This window comes from Elgaria multicarinata, chromosome 3, assembly GCF_023053635.1.
Source record: "Elgaria multicarinata webbii isolate HBS135686 ecotype San Diego chromosome 3, rElgMul1.1.pri, whole genome shotgun sequence".
In the NCBI taxonomy this organism is placed as follows: domain Eukaryota; kingdom Metazoa; phylum Chordata; class Lepidosauria; order Squamata; family Anguidae; genus Elgaria; species Elgaria multicarinata.
In genome coordinates, this window is record NC_086173.1 from 159,112,979 (window position 1) to 159,126,956 (window position 13,978).

A 13,978-nucleotide genomic window follows, 5' to 3' on the forward strand; every position below is an offset into this window, starting at 1 on the left:
ATCGAGTCCAACCCCCTGCTCAATGCAGGAACACCCTAAAGCATTCTTGACAGATGGTTGTCCAGCTGCCTCTTGAAGGCCTCTAGTGTGGGAGAGGCCACAACCTCACCAGGCAACTGATTCCATTGTCGTACTGCTGTAAGAGTCAGGAAGTTTTTCCTGATGTCCAGCTGGAATCTGGCTTCCTTTATCTTGAGCCCGTTATTCCATGTCCTGCACTCTGGGAGGATCGAGAAGAGATCCTGGCCCTCCTCTGTGTGACAACCTTTTAAGTATTTGAAGAGTGCTATCATGTTTTGAAGAGTGCTATCATATGCGCCCCTCTTCATCAATACCACCCCTTGAACACACTTTTGTCAGCAACATCTCCCCTTGAAAACACGCCCACAGAACATCGGATTGAAAACGATGGATGAAAATACACGTTGAAGTTTGAGCGGTGTGCTTTTTCCAGAAGAACCAGACTTTCTGCGCGCCAAAAAAAATCGCTAAGATGGCGGGAAGAACCGCAATCACAGCAGGACATGGAACACGTCATCGGAGTCCTTTGCATACAATGCACGGCGACAGCAGGCTATGATGCTGGTGTGATGGAGATCAGAGTCTCTCCATTGTCTTTCTTTTTATGGGGATCCCGACAACTGAAGGGGAAGTCTAAGATATTTGCTCAGCTTTGCTAATTAGACTTATCTATGTATTTCTTTAGCTTGCTAGATAATAAAGCTTTGGACTTTTAACCACGTGTACTGTAATTGCTTCTGAAATCCAAACCTTAATTAATTAGCGAAACACTTGGTATAAGAGAACTTCCTATGTTAGAAAAAAAAGGGTTACCAGCTCGCTGGGTTAAACTGGCCCTTTTTGGCTTAACCACCGCGGTAAAAGCTGTGGTTTAAGGTGATTTCTGAATAGGGCCATTAAGAAGCAAGAAATAAAAAATGGTTGTACTTTTAGAGGTGTTCATTAGAGGCAATATACAAATCATTGCTTGTGTGTGAAATAAATGAAGGGATTTTTTTAAAGCATTTTTGTAGCCGTCTTCTCTGTTGTTCCTCACGTCCTGCTCTTTGGAATACCTTCCACAGGGAGATAAATATGACTCCTTGGGGGAAAAAATTCTTCACCATCATTGTAAGGAAGGGGTTAAGCATACTCAGAATTACTGTTTTTAGCAATTCATTCTTGTTCATTGTCTGTTATAGAATTGCAGAAGTACCGCTTATCTCTCCACCTGGCCGTAGGCGGGAAGCCATTTCCTGGCTCCGTTGAGGCGAGAGAAGTGACCTTGGGGCAATTTGCAACTGTGAAAGAGGAACTGGCCGTTCCGGAGGGAGGGGGAGGAGTAGAATAACGAGGGGCCTTAAAAAGTCTACCAAAAGCTGAGGCCGGTGCCTGAGCTGAAGGACACCTGGCTGCGGGGAAGTATATTCTGTAACAAATGTTTTAGTTTGCTGGTATGGGGTTCGGGGTTTATGTATCCATTTTAGTAGCTAATCTGATGTAAATGCTTGCCTCTTACCCTTCCTAGTTCAATAAAGGATTGGGCTTAACCCTTTCAAATTGAGAGCTGTGTGCTTTATTCCAAGATCTGTGCAAAATCCAGTGGGCAGCCGGTTGGGCTGAGTGTGGTTTCCTTTACAATCATCATTATTACAATTAAGAAGTAAAAGGCTGAGAAACTTAAGACTCACAGAGGTTGTGGTAAATATAACCCCACTTTCCCTCCCAGCAAACTTGTGGGGTGACAGAAACCAAAGCAAAACAAGAACTAGGATTTATTCAACAGGGAAGGAAAAAAATAAGGCGGAAACAAAACATCCACATGAATAAACAATTTAAAGTTAAACCATTCTTCCCCAACCTGATGCCCTCCAAATGTGTTGGGCTATAATTCCCATCATCCCCAAGCAGCTTGGGCAGGTGAAGAGAGAGAGATTGTATGCATGCATCTCCCACACTATCAGCCCATGTGGCCCTGTGCTATCAAAAGGGTATATGTCCACCCTTGGTATACAGGCTACATCACATGATGGTGAGTCCAATACTTTGCAGTCCAAGAGCTGAACTGTTTCCGGGCATGCCCGTTGGGGTCCCTGTGTCAAAACTGGGCGGGGCCACATCCCAAAGCGGGCGGAGCCTCCACCCTACTGACATGTCACCCTGTGACAGGATGGCCCGGGCCCCATTCACACACGCACCACCGACGGAGGCTTTATGCAAAAAACTTTATTGCAATGCGAGAGCGGGTGATTTTTCAAGCGGGGCCGCAGCGTTGGAGAGGGGAGAGCCTTTGCCTGGGGATAAGGTGACCCTCTGGAAAGGAGGACAGGGCTGTTGTATCTTTAACAGTAGAATAGAAAAGGGAATTTCAACAGGTGTCATTTGAAGGCATGCCGCACCTGATGAAACTCCCTCTTCATTACAACCGTTAAAGCTGCAGGAGCCCTGCCCTCTTTGGTATCTGGTCACTCTTACGAAAGAGGGGCGGAGGCTCCTGTAGCTTTTACTGTTGTGATGACGAGGGACTCGTATGAGCCTTATAGGCCCCTTCCAACACTACTTCTTTTCCATGAATTTCACCAGTTGCTGCACGCATATGAACGACAGGTGAAATCCCCTTTTCTATGCAACTGTTTAAGATACAGGAGCCCTGTCCTCCTTTCCATGGGGTCACCCTACCTGGGGAAAGCTCCAGCCCGGAAAGGCGGCCTGGAAGTCTTATTTATTTATTTAATTTCTATACCGCCCAATAGCCGAAGCTCTCGAATAGTCTTCCAAATAAATAAATGCTTTCCCACCCCTTCAGCCACCTCGTCTTGACAAGCCCCACCTCGCTGCAATTAGCCTTCTGTAGACACCAATGGAGCCTTTTAAGAAGCCTGAATGCAGTGTAGCTATGGAACAGGGAGCCTTTCTCATCTCCAATTGGAGATAAGGCAGGGAAGCTGCCTGGCTGGCCAGTCAGCGGAGAACTTCACGTAGGCCAAGCTAGGCCCTTCGGCCCATAGTTCCCCATTCAGCTATTGTGGCTAACAAGCAGTGCAGTGTGGAGTCCTGCTGTTCAGAACTCCACCGACTCCATTCCATTCCTTCTGCCCCAGGTTTTCCATCCCTCCGACCACCCCTCCTAACAGCCTTTCTGTGGACACTGAGCACGCTCAGTCCCCACTGGACTGCTTTTGGATGTCTCCTGCCCCTACCCCCACCCTTTAGGGCTTTCTCCCAAAAAGACAAATGTACTTCTGCAAATCCTAAGGTTCCTGCAAGCATGCTAATATCTTCCTCTTATGAACATAAGAAGAGCCCTGCTGGATCATAGAATCATAGCATAGCAGAGTTGGAAGGGGCCTACATAAGGCCATGGAGTCCAACCCCCTGCTCAATGCAGGAATCCACCCTAAAGCATCCCTGACAGATGGTTGTCCAGCTGCCTCTTGAAGGCCTCTAGTGTGGGAGAGCCCACAACCTCCCTAGGTAACTGGTTCCATTGTCGCACTGCTCTAACAGTCAGGAAGTTTTTCCTGATGTCCAGCTGGAATCTGGCTTCCTTTAACTTGAGCCCATTATTCCGTGTCCTGCACTCTGGGAGGATCCAAGGGTCCATCTAGTCCAGCACTCTGTTCACACAGTGGCCAACCACATGTGGACCAAGAATCCACAAGCTGGATATGAGTGCAACAGCACCCTCCCACCCATGTTCCCCAGCAAGTGGTGCACATAGGCTTACTGCCTCGTATCCTGGAGGTGCACACAACCATCAGGGCTAGTAGCCATTGATAGTCTTCTCCTCCAGGAATTTATCCAACCCCCAATTGGGTGGCCGTCACTACATCTTGTGGTAGTGAGTTCCATAATTTAACTCTGCGCTGTGTGAAGAAGTCCTTCCTTTTATTTGTAATGAATCTCCCACCAGTCAGTTTCATGGGGACGACCCCTTTGGGTTCTAGTATTTTGAGAGAGGGAATAAAATGTCTCCTTGTCCACATTCTCCACACCAGGCATAATTTTCTACACCTCTATCATGTCTCCCCTCAGCCTCTTTTTTCCAAGCTGAACAATCCCAGTTGATGTAACCTTCCCTCACAGGGGAGATGCTCCATCCCCTTCATCATTTTAGTTGCCCTTTTCTGCACTTTCCCCAGCTCTATAGTATCTTTTTTTAGGTGTAGTGACCAGAACCGTACACAGTATTCCAAGCGTGGTCGCACCATCGATTTGTATAAGGGCAGTACGATACTGGCTGTTTTATTCTCAATTCCTTTTCTTATAATGCCTAACATGGAGTTTGCCTTCTTTACAGCGGCCGCACACTGGGGGGACTTTTCATCAAGCTGTCCACCACAACCCCAAGATCTCTTTCTTGTTCGCTCACCGCCAGCTCAGATCCCATCAGGTTATACTTGGAGTTGGGTTTTTTTTGCCCCAACGTGCATCACCTCACACTTGCTTACATTGAACCGCATCTGCCATTTGGACGCCCGCTCTCCCAGCGTGGAGAGATCCCTTTGGAGCTCTTCACAATTCCTTTCTGTTTTAACAACCATAAATCATTTGGTGTCGTCGGCAAACTGGGCCACTTCACTGCTCACTCCTAATTCCAGATCATGAACAAGCTGAAAAGGATTGGTCCTAATACCGATCCCTGTGGGACCCCACTATTTACTTCCCTCCATCGGGAGAATTGACCATTTATTCCTACTCTCTGCTTTCTGTTCTCTAACCACTTACTGATCCATAAGAGGACCTCCCCTCTTATTCCATAACTGCAAAGTTTGTTCAGGAGTCTTTGATGAGGGACTTTATTAAAGATACAGGAGCCCAGTCCTCCTTTTCATACGGTCACCCTATGCAAGGCACGTGCTCTACCACCAACGTAACCTCCTTCCCTCCAGCTTTTTCCTCATCCTGATCACCTGTGCCACCTCAAGTTGGATTTTACGTATCAGGTTAACCAAAAGATTTCTCCATAGTCCAAATATTGGTAACTCCATACTAAGTTAAATTCTGCACCCAGGCACTGAATGGCCAAGAAGAAGAAAAATATCACATCCTGCAAAAACTCTGCATGATGTCAATTTGCATATTATTCTTGTTTGGCTAATCATCGCCGGCAGGAAGGAGCTGACGCAGAGCCCTAAAATCCCAGGCGGCCCTGACAGCTGTCAATCTTATTCAACCATGTAACTTTTCTGCAATTTCATGCACATGCTTTTCCAACTATATTCTGGCAGCCAATAAGGGCTGGAAAAAGAAACAGAAGACCGAGATCACCGGGAATCTGAATTCTGTGCCACCGATTGCATTCTGCAGCCCCCGCGGTATTGTCGTTTAGGCACGGCCCTGCCTAGAAGGGTCATCTCTCCTCTGTTTATGCTCCCGGACGGCGAGAAACAGCATTAGCTGCAATTGAAGCGGGTCTTCCGATGCCAGATGAGTTGAAGGCTCTGGTTGAAGCTTTTGCCACAGTCCGAGCACTTGTACGGCTTCTCCCCGGTGTGGATCCGTTGGTGCCTTATGAGGTTCGTGGCCTGGTTGAACCGTTCCCCGCAGTACGAGCAACCGTACGGCTTCTCCCCCGTGTGGGTCCTCCAGTGTCTCTTGAGGTTGGAGTTGTAGCTGAAGCTTTTCCCGCACATGTTGCAAATCTTCCTGCTTTTGGCCTTCCAGGGCCTCTGAGGGTCTGCGATTTCGGGGTGTTCTCCTTCTCGGGCGGCCGTGGATCTCTCCCGCAAGTTCTCGGCGGGTTTTGCCTCTCGGCGATTCGGTCTGTCTTGGCGGGCGAGATTCACGATCGCCTCCCGGCGCTGGGCTCTTTCAGACGGCACAGTTTCCATCATATCCACAGCTCCTTAATAATAATAATAATAATAATAATAATAATAATAATAATAGAACTAGAGATTGTTTGGGGAGTGTAACAGCCTGGAGAAGAGAAGATTATAAAATCATAGAATCATAGAATAGCAGAGTTGGAAGGGGCCTACAAGGCCATCGAGTCCAACCCCCTGCTCAATGCAGGAATCCACCCTAAAGCATCCCTGACAGATGGTTGTCCAGCTGCCTCTTGAAGGCCTCTGGTGTGGGAGAAGAGCCCACAACCTCCCTAGGTAACTGGGGGAGACATGAGAGCACTCTTCAAGGACTTGAAAGACTGTCACACAGAGGAGAGCCAGGATCTCTTCTCGATCATCCCAGAGTGCAGCACATGGGCTCAAGTTACAGGATGCTAGATTTCGGCTGGACATCAGGAAAAACTTCCTGACTGTTAGAGGCTTTGACTTCTGCAACGCGCTCTACATAGGGCTACCTTTGTGCCTAGTCCGGAAACTTCAACTAGTTCAAAATATGGCAGCCAGGTTGGTCACCGGTACACCTAGGGGTGACCACATTACACCAGTCTTAAAATCTCTTCACTGGCTGCCAATTAGTTTCCGGGCAAAGTATAAAGTGTTGGTTATCACCTTTAAAGCCCTACATGGTTTGGGTCCAGGTTACCTGTGGGATTAGCTCCTCCTGTATAATCCGCCCCGCACACTCAGGTCCTCTGGGGAGAATTTACTCTAGCCAACAAAAACAAGGCTGACAACTGTTACCCAAAGGACCTTTTCTTCTGCCGCTCCCAGTTTGTGGAATGGCTTGCTGGGAGAGATTTGTCAACTTAACAGTCTTCCAGAATTTAACAAAGCCATAAAGACTGATCTCTTCCGGCAGGCCTACCCAGCTGAATTTTAAGATGCCTTTTTTAATGGTGTCCTGCTTTTAATGATGCACTGGTTTTAAATGTTTGAATTAGTTTTATGTACTTTATCTTATTATTAATTGTGTTGTACCCCGCCTCGATCCAGAAGGAGAGGCGTGTAACAAATAAATAAATATATGATGATGATGATGATGATGATGATGATTGCAGTACGACAATGGAACCAATGACCACTAGAGAGGGAGGAAGCAGCAGCCAGGCACCTCTCCATCGTGCCTGGGTCCAGCTCCAGCTGAGAGCCCCCTCCCTCCTGCTACCTACTGTCTCTGGAGAGGCCACCAGTGAGGGAGGAAGCAGCAGCCAGGCACCTCTCCATCGTGCCTGGGTCCAGCTCCAGCTGAGAGCCCCCTCCCTCCTGCTGCCAACTGTCACTGCTGAACTTTGCAACTAAGATTGTAGTGCCTGAATTTGCTTTCCTTTCCCCCCTCCCAATCCCCTTTCCTTTTGTGTCATGTTTTTTAGATTGTAAGCCTGTGGGCAGGGACTGTCAAGAAATATTTTTGTAAGCCGCCATGAGAGCCTTTTTTGGCTGAATGGTGGGATAAAAATGCTTAAATAAATAAATAAATAAATAAATAAATAAAAGGGCCTGACTTTCTGGCTTAACCACCATAGTTAAGGCCGTGGTTTAAGGTGTCTTCTGAACACAGCCCAGCTTTCTGGCTTAACCACTGTAGTTAAAGCCGTGGTTCAAGGTGTCTTCTGAACACAGCCCAGCTTTCTGGCTTAACCACTGTAGTTAAAGCTGTGGTTCAAGGTGTCTTCTGAACACAGCCCAGCTTTCTGGCTTAACCACTGTAGTTAAAGCCGTGGTTTAAGGCGTCTTCTGAACACAGCTCAGCTTTCTGGCTTAACCACTGTAGTTAAAGCCGTGGTTCAAGGTGTCTTCTGAACACAGCCCAGCTTTCTGGCTTAACAACCATAGTTAAAGCCATGGTTTAAGCTGTCTTCTGAACAGGGCCACAGCCTTTTTCTCAGCTTAACATACGACATAGGCTTGTTGGGAGGGGTGGGCAGAGAGAACTTTTAAGACCTATACGGTGTTCTGTGCTCCTTGGAGGAAGGACAGGATAAAAATGAAACAAGCAAACAAAAAGGAAAGTTTATGAAATTTGGGTTTCTTACTCAGAGAGTTGTCAACAGGCTCATCTCCCTTTAGGTTGACCTCCCCGTCTGGGTTCCTCTGGGGGTTTTCAGAAGAAGCCCCCTCAGCGGCAGGGAAATTCACAGTCACAATGTGGAAGATCACAGGGACCTGAAGAACAGAAAGGAACTTTTTTTTTTACCATAAAATACGCACTGATTGTTCAGACAGTATTAGAGAATAACAAATCTTTGAAACGATGAAACAAGCCAAACACATTACTACATGTGATGCAATTTATTGTAAATATCAACAAACAGAACTGAAAATAATGTAACACAATTATGATGGTTAGAAGCATAATAGAAATCGTGTCTAGCATATTTCTTAGTAAAATATTAAGGTTCTTTTTTTTTAAAAAAAAAATAATACATTGAACTCAAAAAAAGAAAAGAAAACATTAAAAAGGAGGCAAACAGAACGACTTTGGCAGAAGTTTATAGAAATCTGCGGGACTCATAAAAACCAGATAATCAATGAATGAATTGGAAACTTAAAATACCACCCTGGATTTAAAAAAAATGAAATGAAAGATGTAAGAAGGAAAACTCTGTAATCGAGCAAGTGTTGGGAGGGAACGGGGAGGGATATAGAATAAGCAGAAAGCAGCATTTTAATCAAGACCAGAGCACATGAACCACGAGTGTGCAACGTCCGTGGCTCTGGGGCCACTTTTTCGCTGGAATTACCCACCACCACCCACTGACGTATTTGCCACTGACGGCTTCTGTAAACGTAATTCTGATTCAATCTTCCTGTGTGCCCGGCCTTAAAGGGGAATAGTCCCTTTTTTGCTGAATTTGATGGTAAATTTGGTGGCACAACAGCACAACAAAACAGGCCATGTTATTATTATTATTATTATTATTTATTTATATAGCACCATCAATGTACATGGTGCTGTACAGAGTAAAACAGTAAATAGCAAGACCCTGCCCCATAGGCTTACATTCTAATAAAATCATAATAAAACAATAAGAAGGGGAAGAGAGTGCACCAAACAGGCACAGAGTAGGGTAAAACTAGCAGTATAAAGTCAGAACAAAATCAAGTTTTAAAAGCTTTAGGAAAAAGAAAAGTTTTTAGCTGAGCTTTAAAAGCTGCGATTGAACTTGTAGTTCACAAATGTTCTGGAAGAGCGTTCCAGGCATAAGGGGCAGCCGAAGAAAATGGACGAAGCCGAGCAAGGGAAGTAGAGGCCCTTGGGCAGGTGAGAAACATGGCATCAGAGGAGCGAAGAGCACGAGCGGGGCAATAGTGTGAGAGGAGAGAGGAGAGATAGGAAGGAGCTAGACCATGAAAAGCTTTGTAGGTCAACAGGAGAAGCTTATATTGGACTCTGAAGTGAATTGGAAGCCAATGAAGAGATTTCAGAAGTGGAGTAACATGGTCAGAGCAGCGAGCCAAGAAGATGATCTTAGCAGCAGAGTGGTGAACAGAAACCAACGGACTGATGTGAGAAGAAGGAAGGCCAGTGAGAAGAAGGTTGCAGTAGTCCAACTGAGAAATAACCAATGCATGAACAAGAGTCTTGGCAGAAGAGACAGACAAAAATGATCGAATCCTGGCAATATTATACAGGAAAAAATGACAGGATTTAGCTACTAACTCGATATGAGGAATAAAGGAGAGCGAGGAATCAAATATAAAGCCAAGACTACGAGCTGTGTGCGTGGGCCACCCCTGATATAAATGCACAGGATGCGCTACCACAGAGACAAGTTCTCCAACCCCTGAAGCACCACTGGAGGTTAGTGGTTCCAATGTCAGTGGGGCAGTGAATCCGCTCCGGGATTCAGCCAGAACCAGTAAGAATTCCAAATGAGCTAAAACACCTTGAATTGGGTGACCATATGGAAAGGAGGACAGGGCTCCTGTACCTTTAACAGTTGCATAGAACAGGGAATTTCAGCAGGTATCATTTGTATATATGGAGAACCTGGTGAAATTCCCTCTTCATCACAACAGTTAAAGCTGCAGGAGCTATACTAGACTGACCAGATTTAAAAGAGGGCAAGGCTCCTGCAGCTTTCACTGTTGTGACGAAGAGAAAATTTCACCAGGTTACCCATATATACAAATGACACCTGCTGAAATTCCCTTTTTTATTTTTTTATTTAAGGATTTTTATGCCACCATTGAGCCAAAAAAGGCTCTCACGGCGGCTTACAAAAGTATTTCTTGACAGTCCCTTCCCACAGGCTTACAATCTAAAAGACATAACACAAAAGGAAAGGGGATTGGGAGGGAGGAGGAGGAGGGGGGAAAGGAAAGCAAATTCAGGCACTACAATCTTAGTTGCAAAGTTCAGCAGTTACAGTTGACAGCAGGAAACATGTTACCAATAAAAAATTCAGAATCAGAGATAAAAAGTTGGCAAAATATCATAAATAATTACTGTAATGGAGGTAAGAAAGCGAGGGTAAATAAGAATAAATGGTGTTTATGTCAAAAAAAGGGAGGATTGGGTCTCCCAAATATTAAACTAATAGGTTATTAGTTTAATATTAAACTAATAGCTAATAGGTTAATAGGTTAAGACATATTGTGGAGGCAATTATAGGAATAGGAGAATTAGACTGGATGGATGATAAAACTACAAGTAATATAGTGATTAATTTGGAAAATGTATTTTTTAGGGAAGGGAAAAAAATGGGTTGAAAGTATAGGTAATCCGCTCTTGAGGGTTCACTGGGAAATTTGGAGTAAATACAAAGGGGAGTTGCTCCCGAGCAACTCACCCTTAGCACCGGTAATAACGCTAAAGAATTTCCCGGAGGAATTAAAGAGTAGATTAAGTAAAGTTTTAACGGAAACAAATAAAATGAAATTAGGGGAATGGTTAAGAGAAATGAATACAAGAGAGGATTTGGAAGAAGTTTTAAAAGATATAAAATTAACTTGGATGAATTATTGGCAATTAGAACAGTGGACTAAAAAGTGGGTAAAAGAAAATGGAGATTGTAGAGAATTGACGAAGTTTGAGGAATTAATAGTTAGAAAATGATAAGGGGGAAAAAACAGTGTCAAAAGGATTAATGAGTGAAATATATAGAATACTGTTGGAGAAAGGGTCGATGGATAGTCCAGGTAAAATGGTTTGGGAGACAGACTTGAATGTACAAATAGGACAACAGAGCTAGGAGGGACTATGGAAACAAAGAGCATTGAGAAATATGTCAGTAAGAATAAAAGAGAATTATTTTAAAATTATATGGAGGTGGTACCTAACCCCGGTTAGATTAAATAAGATAAATAATCAACATTCAGCAAATTGTTGGAGAGGATGTGGGGGAAAAGGAACGTATTTACATATGTGGTGGGAATGCAAATATGTACAAAAATTGTGGAAGATGGTGTTTTTGGAGATTGAAGAAATTGTGGGAATGAAGATAGAGCGAACACCTAAAGTAGCATTACTGTCACTATTTGAAGATTTAAAATGTAAAAGAGAAACTAAGGAATTGATAACGAATTTGCTGACTGCAGCAAGATTGATTGTAGCTAGGAACTGGAAGATTCAAGGGGAATATTGTACTGAAGAATGGTATAAAGAAGTATGAGATATAGCTATTAATGATAAATTGACTTGTAATATTAAGTGGAGAAGAGGTATAGCTAAAACAAATGATTTTGAAGGAATTTGGAAACAGTTCCTAATATTTGTGTTTTCTAAGGGAAGTGGGAAACCGCCAGCAGAAGAAAGTATGAGATTTTGGAATCAGGAATGAGATCCCGAGGTGGGGGGTGCACTTGTATGTTAAGTTTGATTATGTTATATAGATATGATATCGATGCTATTCAACATTTATATAGTATGTTGGTTTGTTTTAATTGTAATGGTGTATGTTTAAGTATTGTAGAAAATAAAAAAAATATTAAAAAACAAAAACAAAAACAGTTGACAGCAGAAGGGAGGGGGCTCTCAGCTGGAGCTGGACCCAGGCACGGTGGAGAGGTGCCTGGCTGCTGCTTCCTCCCTCACTGGTGGCCTTTTCAATACAACTGTTAAAGATACAGGTGCCCTGTCCTCCTTTTCATCTGGTCACCCTAACCTTGGATAGACCCTTTAGTGTTCTGACAGAGACCCATAAGAACATCAGAAGAGCCCTGCTGGATCAGACCAAGGGTCCATCTAGTCCAGCACTCTGTTCACACAGTGGCCAACCACATGTGGACCAAGAATCCACAAGCAGGACATGTGCAACCGCACTCTCCCAACCATGTTCCCCAGCACCTGGTGCACACAGGCTTACTGCCTTGAACACTGGACATAGCACACAACCATCAATGCTAGTAGTCATGGATAGCCTTCTTCTCCAGGAATTTATCCAACCCCCTTTTAAAGCCATCGAGATTGGTGGCCATCACTACATCTTGTGGTAGGGAGTTCCACAGTTTAACTCTGCGCTGTGCTGAAAGAACTGGGCATGTTTAGCCTGGAGAAGAGAAGATGGAGGGGAGACATGATAGCACTCTTCAAATACTTAAGAGGTTGTCACACAGAGGAGGGCCAGGATCTCTTCTCGATCCTCCCAGAGTGCAGGACACGGAATAACGGGCTCAAGTTAAAGGAAGCCAGATTCCAGCTGGACATCAGGAAAAACTTCCTGACTGTTAGAGCAGTACGACAATGGAACCAGTGACCTAGGGAGGTTGTGGGCTCTCCCACCCTAGAGGCAGCTGGACAACCATCTGTCAGGGATGCTTTAGGGTGGATTCCTGCATTGAGCAGGGGGTTGAACTCAATGGCCTTATGGGCCCCTTCCAACTCTGCTATTCTATGATTCTATGAAGAAGTCCTTCCTTTTATTTGTCCTGAATCTCCCACCCATCAGCTTCATGGGATGGTGGCGGGTTCTAGTATTTTGAGAGAGGGATTCACCGAAGCGGATTCACCACCCCACTGACCTCAGAACCGCCCCCACCCCAGTAGGAAGCGCCACATTCGCCAAGCGGGCACCTCTCCTGCATCTACCGCAAAAGGAAACACGTCCCCTTACCGGCCTGGCCTGCCTCTCGGCTTCCTTCTGCCTCAGCAAGAAATCTTCCGCCACGGCCACGGCTTGGGAGCAGGTCTCGGGATGGCTTCCCTTCACCCAGCTCCGCATGTCTTGGGGCAAGATGGTGAGGAAGTGCTCCAAGATCAGAAGGTCCAAGATCTGCTCCTTGGTGTGCCTCTCCGGCTTCAGCCACTGGTGGCAAAGGTACCAGAGGCGGCAGAAGGCCTCTCGGGGGCTCTCGGCGTCCTGGTAGCAGAATTGCCGGAAGAGCTGGCGCTGCGTCTCCTCCTCCTTCGTAGCGTCTTCCTTCTTTCTGCCAGAGTCGCCCGGGTCTCCACCACCCTCCCTGCTACAGGCCTCGCGGACTTTCCCACCGGGACCAGGCCAGGGTTTAGTGCCCTGCCCTTTGGCCTGCCACTTCTTGGCTCCCTCAGCGAGGGTAAGGCAGGTCTGCGCCTCGCCTCGTGGCACTGCCTCAACCAGCTGCGAATTCCCCCACCCGCCGTGGGACGACTGCACCGTCTTGAGGAACTCCTGCCACTGGGCTTCCCAGCGCTCCGACAAACCCTTGTCCAGTTCCTGTTTCTTCGGCTGCGTCGGCCATTTTGGATACTCCCCGATGGTCCCCACCTGAACCATGCGAGGGGCAGCGCCTGCCCTCCCCGATTCCTCCAACGCTGGGGATCCGGCCGGCTCTTGCTCCTCCGTTTTTATGACCGACTTCATCCCTTGCTGTAGCGCAGGCTGGAGCACCTGAGCCGGGGCAGAGGGGTCTCCCTGCTCAGCAGCCATTTTCCCTCACAAGGGGTGCTAAGTTCGTCCCTTTTGTGCAAATGGAGATGTGTCTACACAACAACTTTTAGGCTAAACAAAAATGTTGCCACAAATGGTTTGTCTTAGAGGAGCGACGGAGTTCTCTTTGCGACGCTTATCTCTGGAGGGACACGAGTAGCGCAGAAATCAACATCTTTCCCCATCCTTCGAGAGGCATGTTTCTCTGGGGGGAAAGAGAGAGAAACTTTTGTAAGAGTCTTGGTCCAAGGATACCTGAAGGGCCACATCCCCTCATAC

General features: G+C 45.9%; 1 protein-coding gene across 1 annotated transcript; it reads right to left on the minus strand.

Moving 5' to 3' along the window:
• Positions 1-5,362: 5,362 nt before the first annotated feature.
• LOC134395652 (zinc finger protein 396-like) lies at positions 5,363-13,699 on the minus strand. Its single transcript, XM_063121815.1, has 3 exons — positions 12,908-13,699; positions 7,886-8,015; positions 5,363-5,848 (listed from the first exon to the last, which is right to left on the minus strand). Exons 1-3 carry the CDS (start codon positions 13,697-13,699, stop codon positions 5,397-5,399), a joined length of 1,374 nt encoding a protein of 457 aa, XP_062977885.1. The 3' UTR covers positions 5,363-5,396.
• Between the last annotated feature and the right edge of the window lie 279 nt (positions 13,700-13,978).

What these genes read in the sequence shown, in the direction of transcription:
- LOC134395652 (XM_063121815.1), bottom strand. Translation starts at nt 13,699, where the DNA reads ATGGCTGCTGAGCAGGGAGACCCCTCTGCCCCGGCTCAGGTGCTCCAG. An exon ending in CCGAGAGGCAGGCCAGGCCG is followed by an intron (nt 8,016 to 12,907) that starts GTAAGGGGACGT and finishes TCTGTTCTTCAG; the next exon opens with GTCCCTGTGATCTTCCACAT. An exon ending in GCCTGTTGACAACTCTCTGA is followed by an intron (nt 5,849 to 7,885) that starts GTAAGAAACCCA and finishes ATTATTATTAAG; the next exon opens with GAGCTGTGGATATGATGGAA.